The sequence below is a fragment of the Myotis myotis genome, unplaced genomic scaffold, assembly GCF_014108235.1.
Source record: "Myotis myotis isolate mMyoMyo1 unplaced genomic scaffold, mMyoMyo1.p scaffold_m19_p_6, whole genome shotgun sequence".
NCBI lineage: Eukaryota > Metazoa > Chordata > Mammalia > Chiroptera > Vespertilionidae > Myotis > Myotis myotis.
The window spans coordinates 37,097,494-37,112,375 of NW_023416368.1; the positions used below are offsets into that span (position 1 = coordinate 37,097,494).

The following is a 14,882-nucleotide window of genomic DNA, read 5'->3' on the forward strand; positions in this document are numbered from 1 at the left end:
ACCTGGGTTGCAGGCATATCCCCAGTAGGAGATGTGCAGGAGGCAGCTGATCGATGTTTCTCTCTCATCGATGTTTCTAACTCTCTATCTCTCTCCCTTCCTCTCTGTAAAAAATCAATAAATAAAAAAAAAAAAATTTTTAGAAAATCCTTTACCTCCTCCACACGTGGCATCACAATCTTCCCAGCCTGTGTGTGTCCACATGAAAAGTGGTCCAGGTGCTTTAGAGCTCTGATTTTCTGGAGGAGGGTCTGATGGAATCGTGTATTCATAGTGAAGACCATAATTCTGGTCTTGAAACAGCAGCACCTATAATATAACATATAAAAGTGATGAAGGTAGATGGTCAAAGTAGAACACATTCAATGTGAAGCTTAAAACGAAGAATGCTGATATCCTAAAATGCTTATTGCATGGGATGAATGCTTCTTTAACAAACAGTAGAATTGTGGCATTATTGCTTAACTGTTGGAATTGTCATACTTGTGGAAAAACTGAAGTTCCACACTTACCTCTGTGGAGCTAAAGGCATTATGAAGAAAAGCCCACTTGAATGAGGTCAGATATACCAGATCATTTTCTTTCAGGTCAGTGGACTAGACAGTTTCCCAAAGAATGATACATGATTGAGATGACTTAAGCAGTGGGGGACAGGAATATGTATCCTCTCTAACAGCAAGATATAATTCACAATTTAATGTCCATTCATATAAAACAGAAAGATGAACAGAAAGTCCCTGCACCAACAGAGGAGGAGGACAGAAGACTTTGGGATTCATTTCTATCCACGAGGGTAGAGAACTTCTAAGCCAACTTTAGGACAAAAATTTCATACCACAATTTTGTCATAGTTACTAATTTTCCATTTGAACTTTTAAATAAATGTTAATTTAATAACAAATAAAAACAAATTAGTTTTGTACACATATATGTGAGCAGTGCAATAAACCATAAAGGATATATGAAAATATAAGAATGACTGTATTTGGGGCTACACCGGACATAAGAAGGGACCCTGTCCGTTTTGTTCCCCCCTAGTATCCTGTGCCAAGCTCAAAACTAGTCATCATGGGCAATCATACATATTTTAAATAAAAGAAATATACCTGTAAAAGAATCATTTTAAATAAAAGAATAAGAATATGTGTTCCTTTATAAATACATTTACATAAAATAGGTTAACTCCATGGGATTTATCACTTCTATGAATCTGAGGATTTATGAAAGCTATCTATATAATACATTGTGGTGCATAAAAACATATATATCTCAACTTTAAACTATGTTAAATTATTAAAGAATTTTATTATATGAACTGTATCAAGGGCATTATAATGATAGGTGATTCAGAGTTAACAATTACATGGGGAGAAATTTAAATGAGCCTAAGTTTAATTTTCTTTACTTTTTAAATAAAATTCAGTTCACTATATCAACAGAAATACTAATTCAATATGTGGATTGTGGAACTAGAATGATGGCATTATCAATCAACTATATCAATAATAGTTTTAAATTCACATATACATACTGGGTACTAATTCTAAGTACATTACAGTGCTTATTTTGGTTTTAAATATCTCACTGATGTTGCCAGTTATAGGTGACTTTCAGCTAAATTAATTAACAAAGAGAGATTGATTTACCTTGTTTATGAACAAAGCCAGACTACTGCATAGCTTTAAAATTTTTTTTACTTTTATTTATTTTTTAATTACAGTTTACATTCAATATTACTCTGTATTAATTCCAGATGTATAGTATAGTGGTTAAATAATCATGTACTTTACAGAGTGGCCCTCCCTATATTTTAAGTACCCACCTGGCCTCATATATAGTTATTACAATACTAGAGGCTCGGTGCACAAAAATTTGTGCACTCGGGGGTGGGGGGTGGGGGCGGGGGAGAAAGGGTCCCTCAGCCCGACCTGTGCCCTCTCGCAGTCTGGGACCCCTCAGGGGATGACCACCTGCTGGCTTAGGCCCGCTCCCCAGGGTATTGGGCCTAAGCTGGCAATCAGACATCCCTCTGGCGGCCCGGCAGCCTTTGGGGGATGTCCACCTGTCAGTGGGGAGCAGGCCTAAACTGCAGTCGGACATCCTTAGCGCTGCTGAGGAGGCAGGAGAGGCTCCCACCACCACCGCTGTAGTGGCAGCCGTCAGCCTGGCTTGTGGCTGAGCAGAGCTCCTCCCATGTGAGAGCGCACTGACCACCAGAGGGCAGCTCCTGCATTGAGCGTCTGCCCCCTGGTGGTCAATGTGTGTCATAGTGACCAGTCATTCCCAGTCCTTCTGCTGTTAGGGTCAGTTTGCATATTACCCTTTTACTATATAGGATAGAGGCCTGGTGCATGGGGGGGGGGCCGGCTGGTTTGCTCTGAAGGGTGTCCCAGATCAGGGTGTGGGTCCCACTTGGGTGCCTGGCCAGCCTGGATGATGGGATGATGGATGTTTGCAGCTGGTCACACACCCTTCAGGGTGGGGGTCCCCACTGGGGTGCCTGGCCAGTCTGGGTGAGGGGCTGAGGGCCGTTTTCAGGCTGGCGGGTGACTGAAGCTCCCAACCTCTCCTTTTTTTCTTTTTTTTTTTATTCTGGGATTTATTTACCTTCTATGGCTGTCACTGGAACTGAGAGCCAGCTTTAGCTCTGAGGCTCGGCTCCAGCTCTGAGACCTTGGCTGCTGAAAGCAGGTATCTGGGTTTGTTTGGATTCTATAATTGAAACACTGTTGCAACTCAAGCTCTGAGGCCCGGCTGGCTGAAAGAAGGTTTCTGGGGTTTGTTTAGCTTCTATAATTGCAACATTGTTTCTTAGAGTGCAGCTCAGAGGCCGGCAGCAGCAGGTGGGGAACCTTGGCTTCCTCCATCACTGGAGCAAGCAAGTCTCCTGTTCGCTTCAGCTGCCTGGCTGCCGGCCGAGATCTTGGTTGGCAGTTAATTTGCATATCGCCCTGATTAGCCAATGGGAAGCGTGTCAGAGGTATGGTTAATTACCATGTTTGTCTATTATTAGATAGGATTATTGACTATATTGTCTATGCTGTATTTACATCTCTGTGACTATTCTGTAACTACCAATTGTATTTCCAATCCCTTCCCCTCTGCCAACTGTCAGTCTGTTCTCTGTATCTATGAGTCTATTTCTATTTTATTTGTTTATTTTGTTCTTAAGATTCCACATATAAGTAAAATCATATGGTATTTGTCTATGCCCATCCATGCTGTCACAGAAGGTAAGATCTCATTCTTTTTTATGGCCAAATAGTATTTCATTGTGTGTATATACCACTACTATTTACCCCCTCATCTATTGATGGGCACTTGGGATGTTTCCATATTTTGTATTGTAAATAATGCTGCAATAAACAAAGGGGTGCATATATTCTTTCAAATTAATGTTTTGGATTTCTCTGGATACACTGCCAGAAGTAGAATCGCTGGGTCATAAAGCAATGCCATTTTTTTTTTACGAACCCCACACTGTTTGAACAGTGCACTGGGGTTCCCTTTTCTCCACATCCTCAAATACTTGTTTGCTGATTTATTGATGATAGCCATCCTGGCAGGTGTGAAGTGTTTTTCTGATTGTGGTTTTATTTGTATTTCTCTGATGATTCACGATCTTGGGCATCCTTTCATATATCTATTGGCAATCTGTATGTCCTCTCTGGAGAAGTGACTAATCAGACCCTCTGTTCACTTTTTTATTGGATTGATTGTTTTTCTGATGTTGTCTGAGTTCTTCATAAATTTTGTATCTTAACCCTTGATTGGATGTTATCATTGGCAAAAATCTCCTCTCATCCAGTAGGTTGTCTTTTTGTTTTGTTGATGGTTTCCCTTTGTTGCAAAAATTTTTTAGTTTCATGTAGTCCCATTTTTTTTCTTCTGTTTCCCTTGCCTGAGAAGATGTGTCAGAAAAAATACTGCTAAGAGAACAAGCTGAGATTTTACTGCCTATATTTTCTTCTAGGAGTCTTATGGTTTCAGTTCTTAAATTTCAGTCTGTAATCCATTTTGAGTTTATTCTTGTATATGGTATAATTTGGTCTAGTTTCATTTTTTGTGTCTATCCAATTTTCCCAGAATCATTTATTGAATAGACTGTCTTTGCCCCTTTGTATGTTCTTGTTTCCTTTATCATAAATTGATTGAAAGTATAGGTGTAGGTTGATTTCTGGGCTCTCTGCTTGGTTCATTAATCCATGTGTCTATTTTTATGCTTGTACCATGCTGTTTTAATTACTATAGCCTTGCAATATAGTTTGATATTAGGTAGTGTGATACATCCCACTTTGTTCTTTTTCTAGATTTCTGTCATTATTTAGGGTCTTTCCATACAAATTTTTAGATTACTTTTTCTAGTTTTGTGAAATATACCACTGGTATGTTGACAGGAATTGAGTTGAATCTATAGAGTACTTTGGGTGGTATGGACCTTTATTTAACATTTCAAAAAAATCTTTATTTTCTTTTCAATCACAGTTTGCATTCAATATTATTTTATATTAGTTTCAGGTGTACAACATAGTAGTTAGACAATCCCATACTTTACAAAGTGATCCCCCTGATATCTCCAGTATCCACCTGACATCATATATAGTTATTACAGTATTATTGAGGTAGTTGGACATTTTAATAGTGTTAATTCTTTCTACCCATGAGCATGGTATATGCTTCTATTTATTAGTATATTCTTTGACTTCTTTCTTCAATGTCCTATAATTTTCTGAGTGTCTTTTATATCCTTGGATAAGCTTATTCACAGGCATTTTAAATTTTTTTCATTCAATTATAAATGGCATTGTTTTCTTAGTTTCTCTTTCTGATAGTTCATTATCGCTATATAAAATGCAACTGCTTTCTGAATATTAATTTTGTAAACTGCTAGTTACTCAATTTGTTTATTGGTTCTAGTTGGTTTTTGGTGGAGCCTTCAGGGTTCTCTATACATAGTATCACATTATCTGCAAATGATGACAGTTTACTTCTTCCTTTCTAATTTGGATGCCTTTTATTTCTTATCTGATTACTGTGGCTAGTACTTCCAGTGCTATGTTGAATAAGAGTGCTAAAAACACTGGCTTGTTCCTGATCTTAAGGGAAATGTTTTTAGTTTTTCCCCTATTGAGTGTGATGTTAGCTGTGAGTTTGTCATATATAGCCTTTATTATGTTGAGGTATGTTCCCTCTATTCCCACTTTTCTGAGTGTTTGTATCATGTATGGGTGCTGGATTTTGTTAAATGCTTTTTTCTGCATCTATTGATATGATCATATGGTTTTTATCCTTCATTTTGTTTATATGGCATATCATGTTAACTGATTTGCAGAAATTGTACCAACCATGCATCCCTGGAATAAAGCCCACTTGGTGTACGATCATTTTAATCTTTGCTGGATTCGGTTTGCTAATTTTGTTGGGGATTTTAGCATCTATATTCATCAGGAATATTGGCCTATAATTTTCTTCTTTCTGGTTTTGGAATTAGGATAATGCTGACCTCATAACATGAGCTTGGAGGTCTTCCGTCCTCTTAAGATTTTTAGAATAGTTTGAGAAGGATTAGTGTAAGTTCTTTGGATGTTTGGTAAAGTTTACCTGTGAAGTCATCCGGTTTTGTTTGCTGGGGGTTTTTTGGCTACTACTTCAATTTCATTAGTTGTAATCAGTCTGTTCATATTCTGTTTCTTCTTAATTCTGTTTCGGAAGAGTGTATGTTTCTAGGAACTTATCCATTTCTTCCAGACTGTCCAATTTGCTGCCATATAGTTTTAAAATATTTTTTTAAATTGATTTTAGAGAGAGATAGGGAGAGAGGGGGAAACATTGATTTGTTGCACTAACTTATGCATTACTGGTTGATTCTTTGACATATCCTGACCAGGGATCAAACCAGCAACCTTGGTGTATCAGGATGACGCTCTAACCAACTGAGCTACCTGGCCAGGGCTCAGAATAATTTTTTTTATAATCTGTTGTATTTCTATGGTGTCAGTTATTACTTCTCCTCTTTCATTTCTGATTTTATTTATTTGGGTCCTCTCTTTTTCTTGATGAGTCTGGTTATTGCATAGCTTTTATTATTTATTCATTTGTTTGTTTATTTGTTTATTTTAGTTGGCCTGTGTTTCATTATTTTATTTCTTTATTTTAAAATTTTCGTTGTTGAAAGTATTACATGTCTCCTTTTCCCCCCATTGACCCTTTCTAGCCTGCTCCGTCCCCCACCCCAGGCCTTCACCACCCTATTGTCTGTGTCCATGGGTTATGAATATAAGCATACAAGTTCTTTGGTTGATAAAATGGACTTATAAATAATAGCTACTTGCCAACTTATTTAATTAAATAAAAACATGTCTATTTTTCCTAAAAACCTATATTTTCATTAATATAACTTTAGATTGTCCTTGAATAAATAATGCCCTTTGAAACAGAGACCTTGGCTATAAAGCCATCAGCTCCTTCTGAAAGCATTTGAAGTTGGCAGCACACTTTTGCAAGAAGGAAAGTGTGACCGTGTTACAGTTGAGGGGCACAGACTGAAACATGGCAGAAGGTATTGCCTTTCAAAATGCAGTACTGGCTTTCAATCTGTAATAGTCATTAAAGACAAATATCTTAGAAGTGCAGTTTCCCTTGGATTATGGAATAAATCCAGGTCACATAGATGCCTTCTTTTAGACATAGTTCACTGACTTTAATTATGTTTCATGCTTCCAGGAAAAACCTTGGTAATTACCAGTCAGATTAAGAATTCTGCAGCAAGGAAACTCCCTCTGCCCAGCACTGAGGTCTCACGTCAACTGTTTTAAGATTTTTGAATTAGGGGCTCAGTAAAAGACCTTCGGTCTTGTTCCATAAAAATGTAGGTTACATTCATATAAGGCAGGCATTTCCTGTAATCCAATCATCAAAAAATTTGTTGTTGGAAATGTCATTTTTAAGTGACTTCTGGATGAGCACTTTGTAAAGTTTATAAATGTCTAATCACTACGCTGTACACTTGAAACTAATTAATATTGTATGTCAACTGTAACTAATAAATAAATAAATAAATAAATAAGTAAGTAAGTAAGTAAGTAAGTAAGTTATGGAAAGAGCCAGATATTGAGTATGTATGTTTGTTTAGTCAGCCCCCTCCCCTCTCTCCAGATGGCTCATGGCACAAAGTGAAGTTTCCCCTTCAAATGAAATAATAGGATCCAAAGAAATTGTGGGGAGATGAACAAATAATTATTCAAAGTATACATACACTTACGATCCAAGGCTCTCTGGTGTAGAGCTTAGATCGAAGCTTCATGCCAGAAGGGCCAGCATAGTAGGTTGATTAATACCTGGTTTGTTCTTAACTAAATAAGTTATTGGGAGACACTGTGCACATCACTTAAGTTCTCTAATACTTAGTTGTTCAGTAAAATGGAGTAATAATAATACATATTATATGTATTATGGTTACTATGGTTACCATGGTTACCAGGGTTACCATGACGATTAAATGCCATAAGGAACATAAAGCACTTTGGACAGTATCTGACTCAGTGCTAAATGAATCATCATCATCATCACCGTCAAGATTTGGAACAGAAGGTCCCCAAGCACCTAACTCTCCTTGCTCCCTTTATCTGTGTTGGTAAAACCTATTGATTGCAGTTCTAGAAAACATTGTTATTTTAAATGTGGTCCATAGACTTAGCAGTGGTGGCATCGCCTGCGAGCTGATTAGAAATGTATATCTCAGGTTCCTCTCCAGACCTACTGAATCAGACTGGACATTTGAACAAGAACCCCGGAGGCTTTGCAGGCACATGAAAGTAGGAAAAGCAAATGGGCCGATACACAATTTGAACCTCTAGCGCCTAGTTTGGCAACACAGATGTCTCCAATTGAAGAAAAATTCCACTTAAATTGTGTGGCGATATTAAATAATGTGGCATGCCACACTCCAAATAAAGAGTCGGCTGATCGTGTTTTAAAGTTGTTTTTACGTGTGGACTTAAAGAGGTGTTGAAGTGTCTGAATTTTAGGCTTTGTCGCTAGGACAGAAAACACGCCAGCTGTGCCGTCAGCCCTCTGGCTCCTAAGCCGTTAGCACTGACTGCAGAGATGAAGGTCAAAAAGGGCATTTTAACTAGCCATTGGTTGGGCGCAGAAACCACTGTCCTGCTTCTTTCACTTCAAACTCTGTCCTGCCTCAAGTCTAGTCTTTTATTACATGGTAAAAAAAACTTATCCCAAACATTCTAATTTCCAGAATTCTTTACAGGGATCAATTAACCTAGTAAGAAAACAGAACAGAGTAATTGTGAGCACTATTTGATATATGTACCCAATTCTTTCCCCAGAAACAGTGCTATTTTATCAAAGGCATTTCATAGAGATCAGACAAGGCCTATTTCATGAATGTATACAGTGCTGGGATTTACCATATTACAGCTCTCTCTTCACAGACATCCACCCTGGTTAGTAAATGTATGCTTTTAGGAAAAAAAGGTTCTTCCTTGCCTGTAATTCACCTCTACTTTGAGTCTGTGGGGCCCTATAAAATTTTGTTCCTCTTATAATAATTTCCGTTTTTATATATCACAATGGAAAACACATTTTTAAAATCCCTAAAAAATCCACCTCTTAAGTGACTTTAAATGTCTACCTGACATCTCATATTGTGAAAAAAGCTTAGAGAAGGCACGGTGGGGATGTCCTTTGCCACAGGGAGCTGATTAAACAATGGTATCGACTTTTCCCCTCATACCAGGAGGTGCAAAGGTGACGTAGTAGGACCTTTGGCGGAGATCTTCTCCCAGAGGCCTCTTCTTATGTAATGAACAGTAGTTCCGGCTAAGGTGAAGGCTCCAGAGTGTTCGATCTTCCAGTCACTATTGATAGACTGTTTTCCAGTGTCTCGGAGAGCTATAAAGAGGTTCAAAAATATTATGAGAATTAATCAACAAGCAGCGTTAATCAATATCTACTTAACATGACTTCACTGAAAGTATTTCATTCATTTCTAAACCAATGGGTCAACTTCCCGACTAAAACATGAGGCATGTCCTCACTGGGAAAGTTCAAAATCAGAGCAAACGCCACAAGCTCTCCTTTTCTCCTGAAACTGTCCCAACTGTGTGGCCATATTTGTCTTGACCTCCAACATCATTGGACATTTGGTGTCTGGAACCCTTATGTTGGTCCTTGGTCACGTCTTCTTTAATGTGTTATTATTTTAAGGCTCTGTGTATCTGTGTTGTCTATGCAATGATACCACAAAGAATGTGAGGGCTGACACGGCATCTTCTACATCCTCCATATTTCCCATGCTACTCCGGAAAGTGTGTCATTAAAGAAATGTCATTAAATAGCATGTTAACTAATGGGTCAAAATGACAGGGTTAGCCCTGGCCAGATGGCTCAGTTGGCTGGAGCATCGTCCCATACAGTAAAAAGTTATGGATGGCATCCAAGTGAGGGTGCATGCAGGAGGCAACCGATCAACGTTTCTCTCTCATCAATGTCTCTCTCTTTCTCTTTTCCTCTCTCTCAAATCAACATAAAGCATATCCTTGGATGAGGATTTTTTAAAAAGACAGGGTTATATTCATTACAAGAAATTTCAAAAATAATATGTTGGTCTTAAAAACAGAACTCAAGGCCTTTTTACATGCCTAGTTTGTGATTTGCTGTGTACAAAAATGGGACATAAATGCTAATTCTCCCCCATACACAGCTACCCTTTGTATGGGATTTTCCAGGGTAACTTTGTTTACCTACATTCTTTTTCTCTATTTCTTTTTTGAACTAATCTCTGTTACTATTTAAATAAGATTTATGCCATGGAAGTGAGATGTCATGATTACCATTTAAATTAAAGACTTTTTTTTTGCCAAATGATTTAATTTTTAAATTAAAAATTTTAGACTCTTCCATATAATTGAATTCTCTTTCAAAAGTCATTTACATGTTAATCAAAGACGTTTAGGTCATAATTCTATGAAAATATTTGTGTTTAAGCCAATAATCTTCCTAAATATTATTTAAGCTAATCTCTTATTGAATGTTTGAGGTTTTTCAAGTTTTTTGTATTGTAAATAATGCTCAGATAAATATACTGTACACTAGTTATGTGTACATCTGAATATTTCCTTTGGAAGGATTCCCAGATTTGGAATTACACAGCCAAATAAATTGCACACGAATAGATTTTGAAAAAAAATTTTAAATTGTTTTTCATAAAGGTTGCATCAATTTATGCTTCCATGACAGTGACTAGAACACCCATTTCTGAACACCTTCTTGGAAGCACTTTTCTCTCGCCAAGACATGGGTGAGGAGAAACTTTAGGAATTAAATTTTGAATAATCTGGATTTTTTTTTTAAAAAAAAAACTCTTGTTTCATTACTATGGAGGTTAAAGACATTTTTCATTTGCTTATTTGTCATTTGCATTTTTTGATTTAAATTAATTAAATTGTTCACTATCTGTTAAGGTTTCTCTGGTCCATGAGTAATTTTTCTGGTGCTTATATTCATATTATTATAAGCAATCTATTAATTATTTAATTTTCACCTCACCAATTTTAATTTCTAGCAAATAATATGTTTTAGATCAAAATAAACATACAAATTTTCAGGTTTATGAAAAAAATATCTATTATTTTTACCTTGAATTTTTAACTTAAAAATAAATATGTTGACAGAAAACTCTCAACACTGCAAATAATGGCTATTACACTCTACAAATGGATATAATTCAAATAATGCTAAAGTGGTTACTTTACAAGGTAAAGTATTTCCTTATATTTCTCATAAAGTCTATTAAATATTGTGAGAAGTCTTTTTGGCCTAGATTTGTACTATGGCCAGTATAATTATATTCCCCCCATTCATTTTCATATATATTCAGGGCACAGTTATAATATTTTTTAAAAATCTCTAATAAAAATGCAGATATGCTGGTGTGGCTCAGAGGCTGAGAGTTGACCTATGAACCAGGAGGTCACAGTTACATTCCCAGTCAGGGCATATGCTGGGTTTGCAGGCTCAATACCCAGTAGGAGGCATGTAGGAGGCAGCTGATCAATGATTCTCTCTTATCATTGATGTTTCTCTCTCCCTCTCCCTTCCTCTCTGAAGTCAATTTTATATATATCCATATATATCTATATCTATATATATCTATAGATACCTATAGATATATATATAAAGAAAAAGTAAAAAGGAGAGAGTAGGAACCTGACACTATGGCCACATTGATTGCTTGGGTTTAAATCTAGGATAATAGTCTTTTAGATGTGTAACCTTGGAAAAGAAACGTAAACTCTATTCCTTTATTGTCTGATTTATAAAATTGGGAAATTAGTGGTATACACTTCATAAAGTTATTGTGAGGATTTATGTGTAATGGATATATTTAATGCACTGGTTCATACTAATCACTATACAAATGTGAAGCATCTTTTCTTAATTGAAATTCACTCAGAAAGTCTTTACTACTTCCTGTGTGCCAGACTCTGTTTTAGCTACTGCAGATATGGTCGTGAGCAAAATGATCCCTGCCTTCAAGAACTAACAATGGGCCCTAGCCAGTTTGGCTTAGTGGATAGAGTGTCAGCCTGCAGACTGAAGGGTCCCAGGTTCGATTCCAGCCAAGGGCACATGCCTGGATTGTGGACTTGATCCCCAGTAGGGGGCGTGCAGGAGGCAACCGATCAGTGATTCTCTCTCATCATTGATGTTTCTATCTCTCTCTCCCTGTTCTTTCCTCTCTGAAATCAATAAAGAAATCCTATCTAATAAAGAGGTAATATGCAAATTGACCATCACCCCAACATACAAGATGGCCACCCCCATGTGGACACAAGATGGCCAGCAGGGGAGGGCAGTTGGGAGGAACCAGGCCTGCAGGGGAGGACAGTTGGGGGCAACCAGGCCTGCAGGGGAGGGCAGTTGGGGGTGACCAGGCCGGCAGGGGAGGGCAGTCGGACATCCCTCGAGGGGTCCCAGATTGGAGAGGGTGCATACTGGGCTGAGGGACACACACACCCCCGCCCCGTGCATGAATTTCGTGCACCAGGCCTCTATTATATATATATATATATATAAATATATATGAACTAACAATGGAGATAGACAATATAAAAGCATGCATGTGATAGAAATTGGTGACTGTGATAGGATAATGATGCCCCTCCCCAAAGAAATCCATGTCCTAAAGCAGTGGTCGGCAAACCGCAGCTCGCGAGCCGCATGCGGCTCTTTGGCCTCGTGGCATGGGCCACGAAGTTTCAATCGCACTGTACATGCACACCTGCACGTGGTATTTTGTGGAAGAGCCACACTCAAGGGGCCAGTTTGCCGACCACTGTCCTAAAGGATAGGTGTCATACAAAGCACAATGGGATGAAGTTAGAAATCAACATCAGAAGGAAAACTGGAATTCTATAAATGTATAGAAATGAAACAACATACTCAAACACCAATGTATCAAAGAAGAAATCATAGGGAAATTCAGAAATATCTTAAGACAAATAGAAATGAAAATGCAACATCCAGAAACTGATGGGACACAGTGAAAGCAGTATGATTGGAGGAAATTAATAATCATAAACATTTACAGTAAGAAAATAAAAAGATCTCAAGTTAATAACCTAACTTTAGAACTTATGAAACTAGAAAACTACCCAGCAGAAAGAAAATAATAAAGATTAGAGCAGGAATACATGAAATAAAGAATAGAAAAATAATTGAGAAAATCAACAAAACCAGAAGTTGGTTCTTTGAAAAGATCAACAAATTTGACAAACCTTTAAGCTAGATGGACTAAATAATAAAAAAAGACAACTAAATAATCAGAAATGTGAGAACATTACAACTGATGTTACAGAAATACAAAGGACTATAAAAATACCATGAACAACTGTATGCTAACGAATTGGATATGAAATGAACAGATTCCTATAAACACAAAACCTACGAAGACTGAATCACAAAGAAACAGAAATCCTAAATATACCTATTAACTAGTAAGCAGACTGAATCAGTAATCAAAATATCCCAACCAAGGAAAGCCCTGGACTTTATGGCTTCATTAGTAAATTTTACCAAACATTTAAAGAAGAACTAACACCAATCCTTAAATTTTCCAAAGAACTGAAGTGGAGGGAAGATTTCCTAACTCATTCTACAAGGCCAGTATTTTTCTGATACCAACGCCAGACAAAAACAAAACATACAGAAATGAAACTACAGACCAATTTCCCTAGTGAACATCGATGTAAAAATCCTCAACAAAATACTAGAAAACCAAATCCAGGAGCACAAAAAAAGCATCCAAATCAGAAAGAAAGAAGTAAAATTATTTCTGTTCACAAATGATATGCTCTGATATGTAGAAAACCCTAAAGATTTTATATTTTAAAAAAAGCTGTCAGAACTAATAAATGAATTCAGCAAAGAAGCAGGATATAAAGTCAACACACAAAAGCAGTTGCATTTCTATACACTAACAATGAATACTCAGAAAATGAAATTAAGAAAACAATCCTATTGACAATAGCATCAAAAAGAAAAAAAAACTTGGAAATTAACCAAGGAGGTGAAAGACTTATGCAATGAAAACTAAAAAACATTGTTGAAAGAAATGAAAGAAGACACAAATGGAAACCCATTCCAAGTCAATAGATTGTAAGACTTAATACTGTTAAAATGTTAATATTATCCAAAGTAACCTACAAATTCAATGCAATCCTTTTCAAAATCTCAATGGCCTTTTTTTTTTTTTTTTTTTTTTTTTTGCAGAAATTTTAAAAAGCTATCCTAAAATTCATATGGAATCTCAAGAGAGTCTAAATAGCCAAAACAATCTTGAAAAGGAGGAACAAAGCTGGAAACTCTCACTTCCTGATTTCAAAACTTACTAGAAAGCTACACTAATCAAAAACAGTGTGCTACTGGCATAAAAGCAGACATACAAACCAATGGAATAGAATACAGACCCCAGAAATAAACCGTTGCCAAATGATATTTGACAATGGTGCCAAGATCATTCAGTGGAGAAAGGACAGTCTTTCATCCAGGGATGCTGGGAAAATTGAGTAACTACATACAGAACAATGAAGTTGGACCTTTAACTAACACCATATATAAAAATGAATTCAAAATGTATCAAAGATCTAAATGTAAGACCTAAAACTATAAAAATCTTAGAAGAAAATATAAGACAAAAGCTTCATGACACTAAATTTGGCAGTGATTTCTTGGATATGGCACCAAAGGCACAGGTAATAAAAGAAAGGAGATGAATTAAACTTCATGAAAATTAAAAATAATTGCATATAAATAAACTTTTGTGCACCAAAAGACAATATTAACAGAATAAAAACCCAAAGAATGGGAGAAAATATTTGTAAACCAGATATCTGATAAGGGATTAATATCCAGAACATATAGAGAACTCCTAGAACTCATCATCATCAACAACAACAACAACAAAAACCACAAAACCTAATTTAAAAATGGGAAAAGGGCTAAAATAGACATTTCTCCAAATAATACATGCAAACGGCCAACAATTCTCAGCATATGTAATTATTGGAGAAATGTATATCAAAACCACCTTGAGATATCACCTCATACCCATTTAGGATGGCCACTATTAAAATAAACAGAAAACAACAAGCACTGGTGAGGATATAGAGAAACTAGAATCCATTGCATACTATTGGTGAAATGGAAAATGGTGTGTGGCAGTTTCTCAAAACAATTAAAAATAGAATTAGCATATGCCTCAGCAATTCTACTTCTGGGTATATGCTCAAAAGAATGAAAAGCAGGATCTTGAAGAAAGACTTGTACATCATGTTCATGGCAGCATTAGTTATAACATCTAA

The 14,882-nt window shown here is 36.6% G+C and overlaps 1 protein-coding gene across 1 annotated transcript in view; it reads right to left on the minus strand.

Moving 5' to 3' along the window:
- The window catches only part of ADAMTS19 (ADAM metallopeptidase with thrombospondin type 1 motif 19), a 213,363-nt gene that overhangs the window by 36,063 nt on the left and 162,418 nt on the right, over window positions 1-14,882 (minus strand). The window contains exons 17-18 of the mRNA XM_036315582.1: window positions 8,753-8,910; window positions 156-309 (exon numbers count right to left, since the gene is read on the minus strand). Coding sequence (XP_036171475.1) covers window positions 156-309; window positions 8,753-8,910 — 312 coding nt within the window. The remainder of the gene's footprint in view (window positions 1-155; window positions 310-8,752; window positions 8,911-14,882) is intronic.